Here is an 18075-nt window from a genome sequence, read left to right as displayed (position 1 = left end):
TGTATACAGCTTCTGATGGCTGCATAACCTGTCTAGTGATTCCCATCCATTAACAGCGGCTGCACGGGGCAAAGCAATCTCATGCCCTTGTCCCAGGCTTGTGGAAAAGCTGCCGTGAAAGGTTCAGACATAGAAGGGGGAAAAAATATTTCTTTTCTTTGTGATCCCCAGAGGCAAAGTACGTGTGCTAGCTTTCATATACAGATCACCCAGAGAGGAGGGCACCTGGAAAACCAGATGTGTTGTTCAGGTGATCTTGGTTAGCTCGATGCCTGAGTCAGCTCTGGATATTGGCAAACCGAGGGCCTACACCATAATCAGACCAAGCCAAGCCCCACTTGAATGCATTTCTCACATTTCTGTTAAAGGTCACCAAAGGGGAAGAACTGGTCTTTCCCCTGCCCCCCCCCCGCCAATGCATTAATAAAAAAACCAAAGTTTTTTGATGAGAGGATCTGTGTTACGTCCCTGCTTGCGCTCCCTGCCCCAGTGGCAGGAGGCAGACTCCTCTGGGAGGACAACCCTCCTCCAAGGCAGCCTCAGTGCGCTCCGTGGGTTTTTCCCTCTTGCCAGAGGGACAGCCCGCAGACACGGGCAACCTCCTCTTCTAGGGCACCCACGGGTCCATCCCTGGCAGCCCGCACAGCCCAAGCCCCGAGGTGGCAGAGGCTGGTGGTGCTGGGGTTGCCCGGCGGGGTTGGGAGGGCAGAATCCCAGCCTCCTTCTGGCCATCCTCAAGCCCGAGGGATGCAGCTGTGCATCTTGCACAAAGCCCAAACTCTCACCCATCCTGGTGCAGGACAGCGCGTGGGCTAAAAAATAACCAGCACCGTTGCCCAGTGACCTTACCTTGTTCAAAAGGGTTCAAAAATCCTCTGCTTAGTGGATTATTGAATCAATTAGTGGATCCGCTCATTAATCCTCTTCTGGTTTGTGGTCACCTGCCTCTACTCCTTTGGAAGGAGAATCAGCTTAACACGGGGAAGATTAAGATACACTGGCACTGAAACTGCCACATGCTTCCATTTATGGCTTTTGTCCCTTGCCGGAGAGCATCTCTCTTGCCTCAGTACCTCCAGCCCATCGCCACTGGTTACGTTGCCAGTGCAAAGCATACCAAACTCGCAGGAAACAGATAAAAGCAATCTCCCTGTACTATGTCCTATACAGGCTGTGTTGTTCCCCTGCAATCCAGCTGCCAAACTGACTCACCCTCAGACCCGACTGGAGCTCAGAGTTTGTTCTGCAGAGTCTGGCACCAATATCTGTTTTCTTCTTGGTCTTCGCAACATGCCTTCTCCCTTACGCTGAGGGGAACTCCGCTTTTTTGAGTTAGGCTCCAAAAATCCCAACGCAGAGTTCCATTATTTTGCCCAGAGTCAGACAACTGAATATCTGAACCACACAGATTTAACCCATCGGTGTAACCTGTATCAAAGATGCATGCAAAGCAAAAAGGCTGGATCTGCCCGTTCTCCAGGCACTTAAGAAAACAGGCCCCAAATCCAAGCCAACTCAATGCACATGCCACCCCAGCATTTCCAAAGTCTGTACTAAAGCTTTGCACCCTATGAAATCCAGGCCTGTATCTGGAATTTTGCAGCCTTTTGTGTTTCTACTTCTCTCACAAGCACAAAACTTTGAGTGTCACTAAGAATATCTCTAAACTTTAGCAAAAATTTTGAAACCCAAGGTCAGGAGTTGTGTTGCATCACCTACAGCATGCCGTTGGCTTTGGTTTGCCACACTTATTTATGTGAAAGAACAGTTCCTGTGCTGGCTTCCCCCAGCAGTTGTTTCATTACTTCTTTAACTATTGCAGCAAAAAAATAAGAAGAGTGATAAACTCCAGACATAACCCATCCTAGGGAGAGAGGCTTCCCACATTAGGTCAAATTCTGCTCGCTTCCCCTGGTGACTATTTTGTTCTTAAGGAATGACTATTTTATTTAACTCCCCAGATAAGCCCAGTAAAAGCGGCTGCTCGTAAGAAAATGTTCCTGCTGGGCGCTGCTTCTGCGTCGTGTTCAAGCAGGTTTTCCAGCCACAGCACAGCCCGAAGAGGGTGATGTTCCAAGGGGTGATGGGGGCGGCCGGCACGAGCAGCGGGCTGTTTCTGAGGGAGCTCAGCGCTTAATCGGACGAGCCAGGTCTTGGATCCGAGCAGAACAAGTTGCCTTCTTAGCAGCCTCCTTCACTGTGAACACGTCTGGGTTGAATTGAGCAGCGCCCATAGGAGGCCTGGGAGAGCGAGGACGGTGACAGTCAATTCCAGCTGGAGCAGGGCCAGCTCCCAAAGCTGCCTGCCGGCTGACACACCTCCACCTGAGCCCTGCCCTTCCCTGTTAAAGGAGGACAAAAGCAGCCATGCCTCCGCTGCTGTCACCAGGACACCAGTGAGAGGAGGTGCCCCGTCTCTCACTGAAGCTGGCACAGCCGCTACAGCCAGGCATTCCCTCGCCCTCTGTGAAACATCCTAGCCACCATTTCCTGCAGCCCAGGCTGAGGCCAGCTGCATCATGCTGGGCAACACGAATGTGCCACTCCGTGCCATGTGTCAGCTGGTTGCTTTTTAGTTAATAATTGAGAAGTCCCAAACAGTAATTTCTAGTGGAATTAGAAAGTTCCTGTTTCTTCTCTTTTGGTTCTCCTTCCACCTCAGAAATACTTTTTAAAGCACGATCCATGCAGCATTAGCAAATCCAGCCATATAAAATCCATGCATTTTGGAAGTGGAAGCATGATTAAGTGGCTTAATCACACTGGCCAAACCCAAATCAACAAGGTGCCATGGCCTGCACAAAATGGGCTAACAGCTGATCGTTTCTGCATGACAGGGAAGCAGCACCTACCTTTTGCAAGGCTGGGCTAGTTCCACGAGCCTTGGTGTGGCCACTGCGTGCTTTGCAGCCTCCGTCACTGGCCACTCAGCATCCCGCAGGGGCACATAGTCAGGATGCAATCTTTTTGCCCTAGCCAGCTCCAGAATCCGAGGGCTCGCAATTGCCTCCTGAGCCAACTTGGAAACCTGTGGAAGAATGGGAAGGAAGGTCCTTAAGGCGCTCCTGGCATTCAAGGGTGACCAGCCCGCAACTCAGTGTACCCAGGTTCACAGCCACTGACCATGCACAGATGGGACATGATCCTGTGCACAGTTGTGTCTGGCACCAGACAAGCTGTGGAAGGAGAAACCACCGCCTGGCCAGTCCCACAACCTGCCCTCCAACCTCCTCCTACTCATAGCCCTTTGTCCAACCCAGCCCCCAGTGCTGGAGATCCCAATTAGATACTCTCCCCATCCCCACAACTGCAGGCTAGGCACAGGTCTGCCCTTCTCTGGGGATGTCTGCTGGGACATCCATGCTCCGGGTGGAGGATGAGTCCTGCTATCCAGCCCAGGAAGCAGCGACGTCAGCCTCACAGACAGCAGCACATCCAGGGCTGCCATGAAGACAGCCACCAACAACTGGGCACTCACTGCCCTCCGCTCTGCCCGGCATCCCTGCCATGCCTGGTCCCGGGTGATGCCACCTTACCGGACGGATGACAGATTCGAGAAAGCTGTGCTCATAGAAGCAGGTCACCTTCCTGATCCGGGGCTCTGCCAGACGCTGTAACCGCGAGGATGCTCTGGCCAAGGCTGCGACATTTGTCACCCGTGTTGGCACCTGCGTGGGTTCAGAGTGGGGGAGGGATGTGCAGACACAGAGCTCATCCACTGCAGCCCACAGGGACACATTCCCTCTCCAAAGGGATGAGCATCCAGCACCCTTTCTCTACAGACGCGGTCACAAGAAGGAGCATTCTTACTTTCCCAGCACCCATTATGTTTCTTTCTCCTGAACTACAAGGTAATTTTGACGCTATTGGGATTTGTACGTCTTAGCCCATATTACTTTTTTCCCCAACTGTCACCCACTTGTAGCTGGGAGAGGAATGCCTGTAATGAGAGCCTGTGTAGCCGGTAAAAGTGCACAGAAATTTCCTCCAGAGTAATGTTTTTCATATTGATCTTCCTGGCTGAATCAAATAATTTCCTTGCTAAGGAGAGACGCTCAGGGCAGAAGTGCTAGTGCAGTTAACTGCATTCCTACCACAAAAGTGATTACTGCTCCAGCATGGGACTTCTTCCCCTATTTTTCACAGGGTTACTGATGCCAAGGCCCGCTCCAGCACAGCCTCCCTTATTTCTCAGGCCAGAGACTGCAGCCAGAAAACTTAGCCTTTGCCATGGAAATGACTGTGATCTGAGATTACCCCAAGCCCTTTCACCCCTGCCAAAGCAAAGGCCCGCCTACAAGGAGCAAGTTCAGAAATACATGTCTAAATTAGGCTTCTGGTAAAACAGAGTTAAAATATACATAGTGTTTGCAGGCTCATCCCCCCTATATACACAGATAAGAGCAGAGCTGCCCAACTGCAAACACAACTGTACTCCCTAGGAGCTAAACAGGCCATTCCCATCAGGTTTCTCCACTTTCCCAGGCTGCTTTATCAGGGGATGCAGCCCAGATTCCTCCCTTGGCTCTCCTGCTATTCTAGGCTGCTCCAGCCAGGCTGTTTTCTGTCCCTCAGCCAGGGCACATCCAGGGGCAGGACACAGGGTGTAAAAGCTCAGGACAGCTTGCTGCATCGCTGTCCCCTCCAAATCTCACTCAACCACCTCCTCACCTCTCTGGCCAGCAGGAACTCTGGGTGCAGCACCTTTGGCCGTGCAAGCTCCAGGATCCGTGGAGAGGCCTTATAGCTCAGTGCAGCTGGCGACACGGGCCACTCAGGGGACTGGCGAGGTCTGGAAGCAGAGAGTCACGGCACCGCCACTCACAGACGTTCCCCCACACTGGTTAAACCAGGCTGCAGCTGGGATGTTTAAGCCTCATGTTTGCCAGAGCAGAAGGCAGCTTTGTTTCCAGTGTAGAACCCACTCATGCCATCAGTCCGGAGGTCCTAATAGCAGCAGAGTCCCTGCTCTGCATATTGCCCTCTGTTGTACCCATCCTCTGTTCCTCTATTGCTTACTTTGAAGCTGCACTGATGCTACGAGACCCAAGGGCCTACCTATAGCACCCTACGGGCTTTCTGGCCTCTCACCTTTGCTGCAGGTAGGCAGCCGGGTATTTTTTAGGTTCAGACAACTTCAGCAGCCGCTCAGAAGGGAAGCCAAAATCCATTAGCGGGGGACGTTCCCGGATCGTTGATTCCCGTCCGTGGTTGTACAAGAGGGGTCCTGAGGAACAGCACAGAAGAGTTAGTAAAAGGCAGCTAGAGACAGAGAACGTGATCCTGGCAGATGGTATCCTAAGTCTGGTTAAACATCCATGCCTGCTGCATGTACAAAAGTTGGCACTGGTGCACATGGAAAAGCCATGAACAAATGGGCATTTACACTTGAGATTTCCTGACTTAAAGGTAAATGCTGTTTGCATATGCAGAGTCCTCTTTTAAGCACTCTCAGTGCATTGCTTTCAAAGCCTAGGCCTCTCCCTGGACCATTTCAGGAAGCCACTCCATAACACAAACCTGGCAGCATCTCTGTTGTTCAGCTCTGCCAATTTAGAAACCTCTTTGTTGCAGTGGCTTAATAGCACCTTGTGCTCTTGCAGCTCCTTTCATCTTGGGATCTCCCCGGGCTTGCCTAGTGCATGCTCATCCAGCTTTCCATCGGCCACAGCTGTTGGCAGATGCCTGTCATTGCCAGGAAAGAGGTGAGCAGAGGTGAGCAGAAAGGCAGGAAGCGCTGTCAGACAGACACCGTTAGTCAGAGGCAGAAGCTCTCAGGTGGATGAGAGCCCTTGTGCTGATGACAGTGGCAGAGGAGAGAAAACTACAGACACGTGTCTTGACACCCCTCCAGGCAGAAGGAAAGCCAGGAGTGCAACACAGTTTCATCTCCATTCTCATTGCTAGGACTTACAGACTAGCAACTACCATCCTGTCTCCAAAGAGCTTCATCCCCTCCAAGAGAGCTACAGATGAGTTGCTTCAAGTACTGCAGCATCACCTAGCCCCACTGAAGTTTACATTTTTTACATCATTTTTCACTCCTGTTCCCAAACATGGACTGCTTTGACTGGTTGTTTATCATGCAGTGACAGCAGAGGTTTAACTCAAGGCAAGAGACCTGGATTCCCTCCAGCCAGCAGGATGCTGCAAGATTTTTCTGTTCATAGCACTTCCTAACCTTTATCCTCGAGATTTAGGCCAGGCTCCAGGAGGATGCAGGGGATCACTAATTGTGTCCAGGTGCCTGGCTGGGCTGCACCAGCTCCAACACAGACAGGAAACACTCTAGGGACAGACAGTCCCTCTGTACACACAGGTGTGACACATACATGTTTCCATCAAGGCATGCATGCATGCACATGATGTCTCTGCTTCCAAGCTGAAGCAGAGCTGGCGTTTTTTTGTTTTGTTACAGCAGAGGAACATGCTCCTATGTGTTTGGAGACCGAGATCAAGGCTGCCTCCTATGGCAACTGATCTGAACCCAGACCTCTAATCAGACCAGCAACCACCATATGTGGCAGAAGCCCTTCCCACAACCAGAAAGCAGGTATGAGGAAATACAAGGGTGCCCTTAGCACCCCCCAGTTCCTCCTCATTTTGGAAGTCAAGCACTCAGGGTGACTGTGCTCCCATAGCACTTTCTTCCCTGCTACAGACGGCCCCTGTTCCAAGCACCAGTACAGCCTGGTGGGTCTCAGTGGCATGGAGTCACCTGTGGGGCAGCAGTGGCAGGAGAGGACATGGCATCTCCCCTTCCCCTGGGAGCCAGCACATCCCCCTGATTAGAGAGCCCCATCTGAGCTGCCTCCTTCCCCAAGATGTGCTACCACATCACTGACCTGCACTGGCGCTTGCCAAAGTCTTGCCTGGGCTTGGCCAGTGCCACTGTTCTTGGGGGTGGTCGAGCTGTCACAGCACCCTGTGAGAGAGTCCAGATGGTCTCTTGGTTTCTCCACACAAGCCTAGCAAGAACAGCAAGGGTGTGAAATTTTAGAAACATGCACAAGTGTGACATGTGCGTGCTGGGGCTATCCTTCCCTGCTTAGGATGGGACACACACGCACAGTCCCTACAGCTCCCCATACCTGTACAGCGCCGCTGCCATCCCCTGAGCACTCACCTTCTCTGGCACTGAATTTCCTAACGCTGTCCAGGTGGTTGTTGTCAACTCAAAAAGAAAAGAGCCTTCAAGTGATGAGTCTGGTTTTACAGTTCCCAGTGGATGTGCAGGAAGGGTCGTTTCATTACATCTCTGAAACCCCTGGGGGACTTTCATGATTGCATTTTTCTTGCCTCACCATTACCACCTAACTATACCACAGGTATGACAGTAAAAATAATAATAATGTTACGGTCAGGGTGTGCCATGGAAAGTGGGTGAGGTTTTGCAGCACGCTAGTGGTTACTCTCCTGTGCCCAGGGCAAATTTGGAGTTGTTCATCCCTCGTTGAGAGAGAGGCCGTGGTGGGAGAGGGTACGAGGGTAGTCAGGACAGGGAACAGCAGGGCTATGGTTTTGTGGAGCCTTTTTCAAGCACGGTGACACCCATCCAGACACTGGAGAAGAGACCTTATTCAGAGACTGTTGCCCTGGCTTGTCAAGCCATAGCTTGACCCCGTAATGCAGACAGTAACTCTGTTCCTAAAGCTTGACTGTCTCCTCCAGGATACAGCAGCCTGAGGCTCCAATGAGGTCTGGTCCCCTTGCACCACAGCACCGTCCTGCCCCGCAGCATCTCAGTGGGGCAGCTCAGATGGGGCAGCAGAGGCAAGACTCGGGTCAAGCCCAGTTTTTGGATTGAAAACGAGAGAGCAAATTGAAGTGAGCCCCTCATGCACTGAACATCTCAGTCTGTTTTTTTCGAGCCACTTCTGCTTTTGAGAGGAAAGCAGTAGCAAGACAAATGCAAAGGGTCTGCACCAGCTGAGGCCCCATCAGTCCCCAGCCCTCCAGCCAGGGCTGTGTGGCCACCTTCTTACCTGGGATCGTTTGCACAAGCCACTTCCTTGGGTTCTGCAAGTTCTTGTATCCTGTCAAAATTGCAGAAAAGGACGAATGTGCCATTAAACATACAGTTACACCAACAAAGCATAAAGAAGCTGCTGCTGTACTCAAAGCTGTAAGACACTCTTGAACCCCCATGCCTTTGCCTCCATCCCTGTGAGAGCACGTTTAAGGGATCTCTTTCTCTCCAAGGAACTTTCCATCCCTTTAATCTAGTGGATTCACCAGCCCATGGATTTTTGTGCTATCTCTTGGATTGCAGAGACATGAATTTGCAGTTCTGCCCTCACTGCAGGGTCCCTTTGGAACATGGCAGAGAGAGGGGGAAGGTACTTTTCTGGCTAATAACCTGCCATGCAACCCAGCAGGTAGGAGATGGATGATCTCCCAGCCTACAGGAGTCCAGATGAACAGAAACACCTGTTATCAACACTCTTGTGTTTTACTAAAAGGCACCATGGAGACAGCACTTTTCACATGGCTTTAGGAGCACAAGTGAAGACATTTTTTTTAATTTATCATCTCATTTCAGTCCGTTTAGCACAGAGGTCTTAGATGCTGTAGAGAATCAGGAACACACATGGTCCACACCCTAGGAGCAGCACCGAAAATGTTTTTACTGAATATTCATCAGACCAAAACCTGTCAGGAAGATGAGATATCGCTGTCTGCTCCTGCTGCTCAAGTGTCCCAGGCCTGAAATCCCAGTGGCCGGGAAGCACTTGTGCTTTGTGAGCCTCAGTACAAAGAGAAGGACGAGACAACGCCAGCGCCACAAGCGTGTTCCAGAACTCCCTGGTGTCACGGACCAAGCCCATACCCACCCACTGGGGCTGCAGGTGCCTGCCCCCAGCCAGCTGGGGAACAACCACAGGATGCAGGCAGCATGGAAAAAGCACAGAAGGTGAAAGCCTGGGGCATGGCTTCCCTGCTTAGTATCACATGGCAATAAAGCAGCACGGCCCTAGAGAGGAGCGGGGACACCAACCGAAAGAAGTGTTTGCTGACAGAAAACGGTCTGTGCTTTGGGGACACACCCGTGGTTTCTCTGATGGGGCTGATACCTCTAGCGAGATGCTCAGCCCCAGCAAACGCTTGCTAGAGAGCTCAGCACCACAGAGACCCTTGCAACGGCAGGCTGCTGTTAGAGCATCCTCGCCGCACGCTCCCTGCGAGACACCTGCTGATTTATCTCCCTGTCACGCCTAACCGCTGGTCACAACACTGCAAACATGGCTCCCACCGAGATCCCACAGAAGGAGCTGCCTGTGGGATTTTGGCCCCCTGCCACCAGTTCAAGACAGGACACGCTCTGGAAGGCAGCTGTCATTTCAGGAGCCAAAAACCAGTTTCAGCTGTTCGTTCCCAAGCAGCTCCCCAGAGGCTTTTCCTTGCAAAGGTGCAAGGGGGTGAAGGATAACCCTGCAGAAATTCCCCCCAAGCCTAGCTGTGGCACAGAGCTGGCACTATCTCCGCAGGCAGGCTCATCGCTTCTCCTCCACCGCTGGCACAGACCCACCACATTGCCACAGCCAAACCTCGCTCAAAGCGCACGTGGCCCTGGTGCTCCACGCCGCTGGCATGGACGCTGCTGTGCAAAGCTTGCATCATGACCCAGCCAAGGGACGAGTCACACGTACGTCCAAGTCAGGTCCCTCAATTCACTTGACAATCGTTAAGGTTTTTTTTTCCCCCCCAATTACAAAAAAAGATGACTTTCTACTCTTTTATGATGGCAAAAGCTCTGGACAGACAGGCATCCCCACGCAGGACACACCTGCAGCAGCTCTGCAACTTGAAGGAGTGAAGCCACCTCGCTGACAAGGGGACAGCCCTGAGGGAGCCTTTGCCCTTTGGTCACGCTAGGAAAACGAGGCCTTGCTGCAGCCACAGAAACGCCTCCCCTCCGCTGCCTGAGCTCACACAGACTCATTGCTTAAGGGGGATCAGCTCCCTTTGAGATCAATTCCTTGTAAAGCAAAGGGTCACAGCTTCTGTTTTGAAGGGGTGGGACGGTCAGACGTTGTTTGTCATGAGAACAAGGGGGAAGGGCAAAACCAGGCGTCATTTCCAGGCATCATTTCCTCTGTGTGTGTATCACAGTCTCATCCGATAGATCGACTCGCTGCTCGGCGTAAATCCCCAGCCGAGCCCTCGCCCAGAGATGCGGGGCACAGCCTGGACACCCAGCCAGCAGGCCAGGGCTGGGAGGGTTTCTTACCTGTTGCTTGAGAGTGCAGACAAGTAACAAGAAACTGCAAAGACAAGAAGAGGTGAATTTAAAAGCTTGGTAACACCTGCGGCCTGGGCTGCCTGCTCTTCAGTGTGAAATAAGCACAAGGCAGATGAAGTTTGCGCATCTCCTTAGGACACAACCGCGTGGCAGGTATTTGTGTTGTTTTTCCCTGGTACCTTCCCGGTGCAGCTGCATAGCAACGCACTTAAACATGAAGTGCTCCTCTCCGGTGGTTGCTCCTCACTGGCGGGGGGGGGATGCTGGCAGCCCCCAAAACTGCAGGACAGAGCACCCCCAGCACCATGTCCCCTCACCAGCATCCTCCTCCTGGGACGAGCACCAGCAGCCACTAGCTAACCTGCAGGCTCCCGCCTGGCTCACTGTAGCTACCCCTTATTATTGCCTTCAGTAACTTCAAGGGGACATTTTGAGAGCCTCAGGGGAGTAGCAGCTGTATTAAACTGGGACTCCATAGCAGTACGAAACAAGACACCATGTTTTAAAGGGGGGGGACAGGAAAACCAGAGACATGTTGACACCGGCCCTGTGGAGAAACCAGGCACGATTCCAGGGAGCCACGTGCCCCAACAGCGGCAACAGCCACGCAACGGGCTGGCATCGCTTCGCCCAGCAGACGCTCTCGGCTGTGGTGCCAGGGGCCTGCCGGCACCCAGCAGCCGTGCCGTGCCGTGCCCGGGAGCCCTCCTGCCAGCGGCCCGCATTGCCCCCGAGCCCCACCGCAGGCCCCGGCACCCCAACCAGCCTCTGCCGCCCCGCAGCAGAGGGAAACAACCGCTCCTGCGGCGCCTGCTTCTCCGGCGGCCCCGGGAGGGAGCCCGGCTGCCGGCGGAAGCCTGAGCCCGGTGGGCAGGGGAGTACGCGCAGGCCCCCGCAGAGGCGGGCTGGCTGGGCACCCAGCCTTTGCAAATGGGTGAAAAGACCCATTTTAAAGGTGGCTGTCCAAGAAAGGCCTAGAGGGTCTCCTGCAGCGCTCCTTGTTTGGGTAAATGAAGCCCGGACCACTGGTTAGGGTAAAATTTTCTGCTTTATGCATCTGTTCCAAAGCACAAAACTATAAAAGCCTCATACAATAAATGCGGTTGCAAAACGGGTCCTTTACAGAACTGCCTGGATTCTGAATCACATTCTTGGAGCATAATTACAAGGACGTGGGGAGAGTGACACTCGTCAGCAACTCATCCTCCTCATCTGCTGTGCTAACAGGAATCACTTTCAAAAAACAACAGGTTTTTCACAGGTAAGAGTGCTCGCCTGAGGACAACCTGGACCAAACCAAAATAAGCTGCTCAGCCCGATGGAGGAGTCTCCCACTTTCGGGCCAATTTAACTTAAATGGTTTCAGTCACTATCTTAAATTACGCTGTTCTGTTTTTCCCCTGTAGGCAAAGAAACACTTAATGCCTTACCGGTTTCATCTTCTTGTTCTTATCCACTAAAGAAGCAGTAACCAACCCAATTTCCAGAGATTACTAATTTGCCACTCCCTTAAAAGCTGGCTCTAATACAGCGACAACAAAAATTGTCACTGTCAAAAATACTAGTCTCAGCACTTTATATTTCTGACACTCTCAAGAAGCAAGGTCTCATTTTTAATACAACAAAACTGTTAATAGGGTTCTGCAAAACCTGTGAAGTAAACATATTTCAATTTAAGCTTGAGACATCAAGCCAGGTTAAATTCACTGCATACAACTTTGTTCTGCTGAAGTCAATGCTCGATTCCCACCTGGCAAGAAGCCACCTCAGCCCATCCAAGTTATGTGTCCCCTACAAATACACTAAAAAAGACACTACTTTTCAAATGTATTTTCAAACCACTATAAATTAGATCTTACCAACTAGACATCATTTTCATAGGAATTCCACACCCACAAGGAAAAGATATCTGTACATTTCAGTCCCCACACAGCTGACCATACACTAACACCTCGTCTCCCTCAGCTGCAAATATCATGTTGTAGGAAAAGAGTTGTCACTGTGTTTCCAAAACCAGCTGCGCTATCAGCTCCTTGGCATCCTTCATGCTGGAGGAGATCTCAGAGCCATCCTCTGCCACGTGGGTACCAATCAAGAACATCTTCCTTTCGTCCCCAATATCAGACAGTGCCAGAGCATCGTGGATATCAGTGATGCAGTACGCACCTTCGAGGTCCTGATATGCAAAAACAAAACAAGCCTGTTAAATGCATGAGGTGGCGGCACCATTCCTGCTTTAAGCCGCTGCCTTTCTCCAGGGAGGGGAAGCATCTCAAAGGCTCCGGGGGCACCATTCTTATGTACCTTCTATGAAATCAAGTTCCCATACCCTAAAATGCTTTGGGGAAAAAAAGTGTTTATCCTTAACCTAATCTCTTCCCAAAGAAATAAGGGTACAGTTCTGTTTCTAGTAATTCCAGTGATAGCAATGTAAGACTACCTGTACAAAGCAGACAAAAGTTTTGCTGACCCAAGGTCCCAGGTGCCCAACACAGAGTTACAAGAACAGGCCAAACATACAACAGTCATTCCCTGCATACCTTCTCAGCCACCAGCGTTTTTGACTCCAGGCCCTAGAGAATCAGTAGTAGCATTTGTGTTCAATAAAGCCAAAGCCTGCGCTTGCATTCAAGAGTAACACAAACGACTACTAGTAACATGCCTAAATTACTAGAAGTTTAGGAGGTAACAATGTAGTGCAAACCGAGCACACAGCCCTCATAAAAGAAAATCTAGGCTTAAAATCCCTGGGCTGTTCTGTCATCTGACCATACCACAGGCACAATTCTGTTCCAGGTACAGCATGAGTGATTGACGCTTTCACAAAGATCTTAGGAGAAAGCACTGCCTTGTGAGGAAAGCTGCCCTTCTGTCATGCTTCAGCAGCAGCCTTAGGAGCAACCAACTAATCTGAAGGCAAGCAACGGTGCTTCACTTTGCAGCTGCTGCTAGGTAAAGTGGTACTTCTAGACATACATTCAGAACAGAAACCTAACTCCAGGTCTAACTGTAGTCTCCCTTGCAGCTCTCAAACCTTGCAACTCTACAGCAGTTTTCACCATTATTTCCACCGGCAGCTCTGCACTGTCTCCAAGCACAGGACCCACATCTTGTAGATCAAAAACTCAACCTTGGATTATTTTCTTTCGCTGTCAACAGGTGTCCCAGAAAGACCCCCAGCTCCCAGCCACATGGCCTCCTTGAAGGCATGAAGGCTCCTTTGAAAGGCTTTGTTGCTGTTTTCAGAGCTGCTGCCAGCCCAGGCTCAGCTAGCAGCAGGGAACTCTTACCTGCTTGTTGGCCAGAACCACCACCGGCAGGGTGGAGTTGTTCTGGATCAGTTGATGAAGCAGCTGTTTCGCCACAGGCAGTCGGGCATGATCAGCCGAGTCCACGACATAGATCAGCAACAGCACTTTGGGCAGGTACCTCTTCCAGTATGAACGCAGAGATTCACTGCCCCCAACTGGAAGAGAAGACAGCAGCACAAGATTCACCAAGTAATCTAAGCAGCACGACTCCCAGAGGTGCAGACAGCAGGCCCTGGGCTGAAAACCCAAGGTATCTGAGTTAACAAAAACTCAAAGTATTTGGGCTACTCTATATGAACTGGAAAGAGATTTTTTCCCCAGTCAAGTCCCATGCAGGCATATGTGTATGCTCTGGGGGGGCGGGGGGGGGAAAGTATCTTTCTATGCTATCCACTCTTATTTTGAGAGGATTCTGGGTTCAGTTTCTCTATGGTTGCTTTCTGCCTTGCTAGTTCTTGCTCTCAAGCTAGTAGGGAGAGCTGAAAGAGGTCCAGTGTCCATAAACACCATGTGAAAACATCCCCATATAACCTATCTCCACATGCCCATCTCATCTTAAGACAAAGCAGACCTACAATTTCCAAAGAAGAAATTTAGCTCTAAGGCAGGGAGGGCTCTCATCAGATTTGTATGACACTAGGGACTAGTTCAAAACTCCCACAGCTTTCACACTACCAATAACCAGAGGTGCTTAGGAAGAGAGAAAAATCAAGTCCCAGCAGACTCCTTAGGCAATCCTTAGGTGATGGGAGAAATCTTTGCACAGGATACCCCTGACCCCTTCTCTGCTGGATACAGAGGAAAGCTGTCCACTTTCAAAACCAGGTCTTATAACAATTCTGTGGTGAAACCATATGCGGCAAGTTGCCCGAGACTGTTGTTCCCATCTGGGGACAAAAAGAGTTTGGTAGTTTGCTGAGTTTGATAGGAGCAGGAGTAGCAACAGTGTATTAAGTATTTCAGATGCGTTTTCAGTTCTCCAGGTCTTCTCCTAAGTACACTACGGAACCAATCGCCCAATACTGAGGTGCTCAAAAGGCATGGGTGAGTCCCCCCAACTGTAGTAGATTTTCAAAGCAATACATTTAGCATTCCCTGTAATTGTCTCCTGCCCTATACAGGAGCTCTTTTCAAAACTGACTTGCCAGTCAGCCATCTTTTACTGCCGTCAGTGACTTTGCTCTGTTTCAAAGCAATTTTGCTTTCACTTAAGTCAAAACAATTCAGTAGTTTCAAGGATGTAGAAAGGGAGGCAGCATTTCCCACTAGGGCGTGCCTGACTTCTTCAAGAGCCCCAGCACATCTGCAGGCAGAACTGCAAGTCTGCCACTGTGGAAAGGGGCCAAAGGGCTCTGACTGACACGTCACGCTTGGCACAGACGCCTCTGATTCTGTACTGTGATGTTTTGGGGACTCACCACCATTCCCTCTGTTAAGTGCATTCATGCATAGCATAACCCAGGGGTCAGCAACCTCACAGACAACATTTTTTTTTTTCCCCAAACCAGAAGGAACTCAGCAGAGGCCAGGAGCTCCTATCCCTTGCAGAGGCAAGACACCACCCACTTATCTATATGATGGTACAAAGAAAAAGATAGAACAGTTTTCTATCTGTCTAAGCCAGCAAAATAAAAACCCTGCTGTCTGCTGATCATCTTGTGCCACGTGATCACAGCATAGGCTGCTAACCCCTGGACTAGGCAATAGTACAGACTGGATAAGTACCCAGATTAGAGAGCCATGCACAGATTTACCTGGCTGAAACTGGCCTGAGACATTTCATTTCCCATGGGTCAGATCGCAGCCATCACATCTCAGTCACTACCAACCTGGACCAGAGAGGGAAGGACGACTCAGAAACAACAGGTTCTGCCCTGGGGTGCGCAGCGCTGGGCCCAGGCCATCCCCGAGCAGGAGCAGAGATACTGTGGGTTTCTCTGGGCTCAGCTACGCAAAGCACCTCCCAGTAGGAGACACAGGTGTCTCCTATCTCCTACCTGCTAGGAGAGGGGCACAGACTACAAGCATCTCCAGAGAGATGATTTCCCTAAGACACTGCAGAGACTCCTGTGGTAGTAGGACTAGAAATGAAACTCTGCCTTAGCGGCCTCATCCTCACATCCCAAAGACTTACCTGGGAACAGCACAAATCCGTTAAGCCTCTGACAAAGGTACAGAGGCGTCTATGGGCTAGCTGCCAACCGAGCCAGTCAAGCGCTGGTACAGCACAGTGCAGAAACAGCAGGAAGCAAAGGGCAGCCTCTGCCTCCGCTGAAGGCAGGCACCAATGAGTCTAGAACGTCAGCCTCTCTGTACCAGGGACTGACCTGACTCCAGGGCTTCTACCTTCCCCAGCAGCTAGCTGCACCTAGAACAGCTGTGACACCCCAAAAGCATCACAGGAGATGCTCTCTGCAGGCATGGACAACACCCAAAAATCAATCCTAAAGACAACACAGAAAGTTTGGTGAAAACCTACAGACATTCGAAAGCTGTTAAAGACTAGAAAACACCACTTATGAGACTTTTGAACAAAAAGCGTACAAAGCTTTTCTCTTCCTCCTCTCTTCTCTCACCTTATTATTTATTCCTTTTCTGCTCTTGCCCTTTATCAGGCATGAGCACCACGGAGGAGCTGTACAACACACAACGGCCACAGACCACAGCACAGGGCTTACTGGGGACACCTCCGCTTTGGGCTGGTTTCACGCAATCAGTCTCGTTACCCTTCTCTCTCCGGGAGCAGAACTCCCTGGAAGACAGGGCTGAACGAACATAGACTCCTTCTAACACCAGCGTATCATCTCGTTCAAAAAGCAGAGTGGGAAAGCAGAATCCCCAAGGAGAAAATAATCACCGCTTGACATTAGCAGAGCGGGCACGATGGAACATGGCGGTTTTAAAGTATGGGCCTGACCCCTAGGACATAGGATAGGAACTTATTTTATGTTCTGTACTAAAACCGGTTCACTCACTCTCCAGGAACTCCATCTGGGACTCTTCGGTGTTGATGCAGACGGCATTGAAGCCCTCGGTGGGACCCACGCTGCGCTTGACGTGGTTAGTTGCCAGGGAGTGGAGAACGCTGGTTTTCCCAGCCCCATCCAGGCCCAGCACCAGTATCTGCTTGCTGTGTCCTTTACCCTGCGAAACGAGGGGCAGCACGCTTAGCCAGGCAGCCGGGGCTTGTGCAAAGCTCGGCGGGGCTGGGGGACTGCAGGAGGCTGGACAAGGGCTCCGGAGGGAACCGCGAAAGCCGCTTCACGGAGAAGGGGGAGAAGGAAGGGGGAGAAGGAAGGGGGAGAAGGAAGGGGGAGAAGGAAGGGGGAGAAGGAAGGGGGAGAAGGAAGGGGGAGAAGGAAGGGGGAGAAGGAAGGGGGAGAAGGAAGGGGGAGAAGGAAGGGGGAGAAGGCGCCCGCCGGGCCCCTGCGGCACAAGCACACGGCACAAGCGATGGGAAAAGCCGGGGACGCCCGCCGGCCCCGGCCCGACAAGGCGCAGCCGGGAGGAAAGCGGAGAGCGCGGCCCCGGCCTGCCCGCCCCGACCCGCCCCGCCGCGGCCTCGGGCCCCGCCGCCCGGCCCAGGGCCCCGCCGCGCCGCCGGGGAGCGGAGGGGACGGCGGGGCCGAGGGCCCCGGTGGCTCCGAGGCGGGCGGGGGCGGCGCAGCCCCGCCGAGAGGCCCCGTCGGCGCTCCCCGACCCAGCGGCCTCGCCCGCCGCCCCCACCCGGCCCCGGTACCTGATCGGCGGCGGCAGCGGCGGCGGGCAGCGCGGCCCGGCTCCGCAGGCGGGCCCAGGCCCAGGCGGCCACGGCCGCACCGCCCGCCAGGGCCAGCGCCGCCCCCCAGAGCGCGGCGGGCCGCGGGCGGGTGCCCATGGCGGCCCCGGAGCGGACGGGCCCGCTCCGCGCCCGGCGAACGGCGGGGACAGCGGCGCGCCCGGCCGCGCAGAGCTCCCCCTGCAGCCCTCGCTGCACGGCTCCCCCCCGCCATCGGCCGCCTGCTCCGTGCCAGGCCGAGAGCTCACAGCTTCACTAAAAGGAGGAGCGCGCCCTGTCGCGGGCGGCTTTTTGCTGTTCGAGGAAGGCAACCTTCCCCCGCGGCTGCTGCCCTCTCCCCCCCCACAGCGGGATTTGCTCCCAACTTGCTTCTGCCCGAGCACCCACCTCCGCGGGAAGCCGTCAGGGCACTGCGCAGGCAGCCTGGTCAGGGCTCCAGCAGCGCCGCAAGTCAGCGTTTCCCTCTGGCCAGCGTTTCAGCCAGGTTTGACCATAGAAGACACCTGGAGAACACAGAATTGCATTCTCCTCCCTGCAAATCACCCTCCAGAAACTGCATCGCTGCAGGATAGCATGCTCTCTCCTGGCTGAGAGGAGGCCATCACCCAGGCAAGTCACTTAGAGCAATCCTTGCTCTTCGGCACTCATTCGGCAACCAGTGACTGCCAGCCATTCATAAAGTTGTTTTCTCTATGCTGTTCTTCTTTCTTCTCACTCAAAGCACAACACCCATTCAGCCCCCT

General features: G+C 52.6%; 2 protein-coding genes across 4 annotated transcripts; both read right to left on the bottom strand.

Moving 5' to 3' along the window:
- Nucleotides 1–2126: 2126 nt before the first annotated feature.
- Nucleotides 2127–9618, bottom strand: SPMAP2L (sperm microtubule associated protein 2 like). The gene is made up of 8 exons (XM_075709480.1): nt 9530–9618; nt 7986–8036; nt 6840–6968; nt 5092–5223; nt 4672–4792; nt 3537–3668; nt 2853–3028; nt 2127–2241 (listed from the first exon to the last, which is right to left on the bottom strand). The coding sequence occupies exons 1-8, from the start codon at nt 9616–9618 to the stop codon at nt 2127–2129; spliced, it is 945 nt and encodes a 314-aa protein (XP_075565595.1).
- A 1674-nt stretch (nt 9619–11292) lies between these two features.
- Nucleotides 11293–17431, bottom strand: ARL9 (ARF like GTPase 9). Of its 3 annotated transcripts, XM_075709368.1 has the most exons (4): nt 17294–17431; nt 16530–16698; nt 13534–13709; nt 11293–12419 (listed from the first exon to the last, which is right to left on the bottom strand). In XM_075709368.1, exons 1-4 carry the CDS (start codon nt 17429–17431, stop codon nt 12240–12242), a joined length of 663 nt encoding a protein of 220 aa, XP_075565483.1. In that variant the 3' UTR covers nt 11293–12239. The 3 variants fall into 3 exon arrangements, with proteins under 3 accessions (XP_075565483.1, XP_075565484.1, XP_075565485.1); XM_075709369.1 differs by lacking the exon at nt 17294–17431 and having other exon boundaries at nt 13534–13628; nt 16530–16588; XM_075709370.1 differs by lacking the exons at nt 13534–13709; nt 17294–17431 and having other exon boundaries at nt 16530–16577.
- Between the last annotated feature and the right edge of the window lie 644 nt (nt 17432–18075).

This window comes from Pelecanus crispus, chromosome 4 (assembly GCF_030463565.1).
Source record: "Pelecanus crispus isolate bPelCri1 chromosome 4, bPelCri1.pri, whole genome shotgun sequence".
NCBI lineage: Eukaryota > Metazoa > Chordata > Aves > Pelecaniformes > Pelecanidae > Pelecanus > Pelecanus crispus.
Note: the sequence above shows the minus strand (reverse complement) of the source record. Positions and strands in the feature narration are given on the sequence as shown.

Coding starts and splice junctions, on each gene's coding strand:
- ARL9 (XM_075709368.1), bottom strand. CDS start 17,431: ATGGGCACCCGCCCGCGGCCCGCCGCGCTCTGGGGGGCGGCGCTGGCC. Junction 16,699..17,293: donor CCGCTGCCGCCGCCGATCAG/GTACCGGGGCCG, acceptor CTCGTTTCGCAG/GGTAAAGGACACAGCAAGCA. Junction 12,420..13,533: donor TGGTTCTGGCCAACAAGCAG/GTAAGAGTTCCC, acceptor TTTGCATATCAG/GACCTCGAAGGTGCGTACTG.
- SPMAP2L (XM_075709480.1), bottom strand. CDS start 9,618: ATGCAAGCTTTGCACAGCAGCGTCCATGCCAGCGGCGTGGAGCACCAG. Junction 5,224..6,839: donor AAGCGCCAGTGCAGGTCAGT/GATGTGGTAGCA, acceptor TTCCTCAGGACC/CCTCTTGTACAACCACGGAC. Junction 3,029..3,536: donor TCGAATCTGTCATCCGTCCG/GTAAGGTGGCAT, acceptor ATTCTTCCACAG/GTTTCCAAGTTGGCTCAGGA.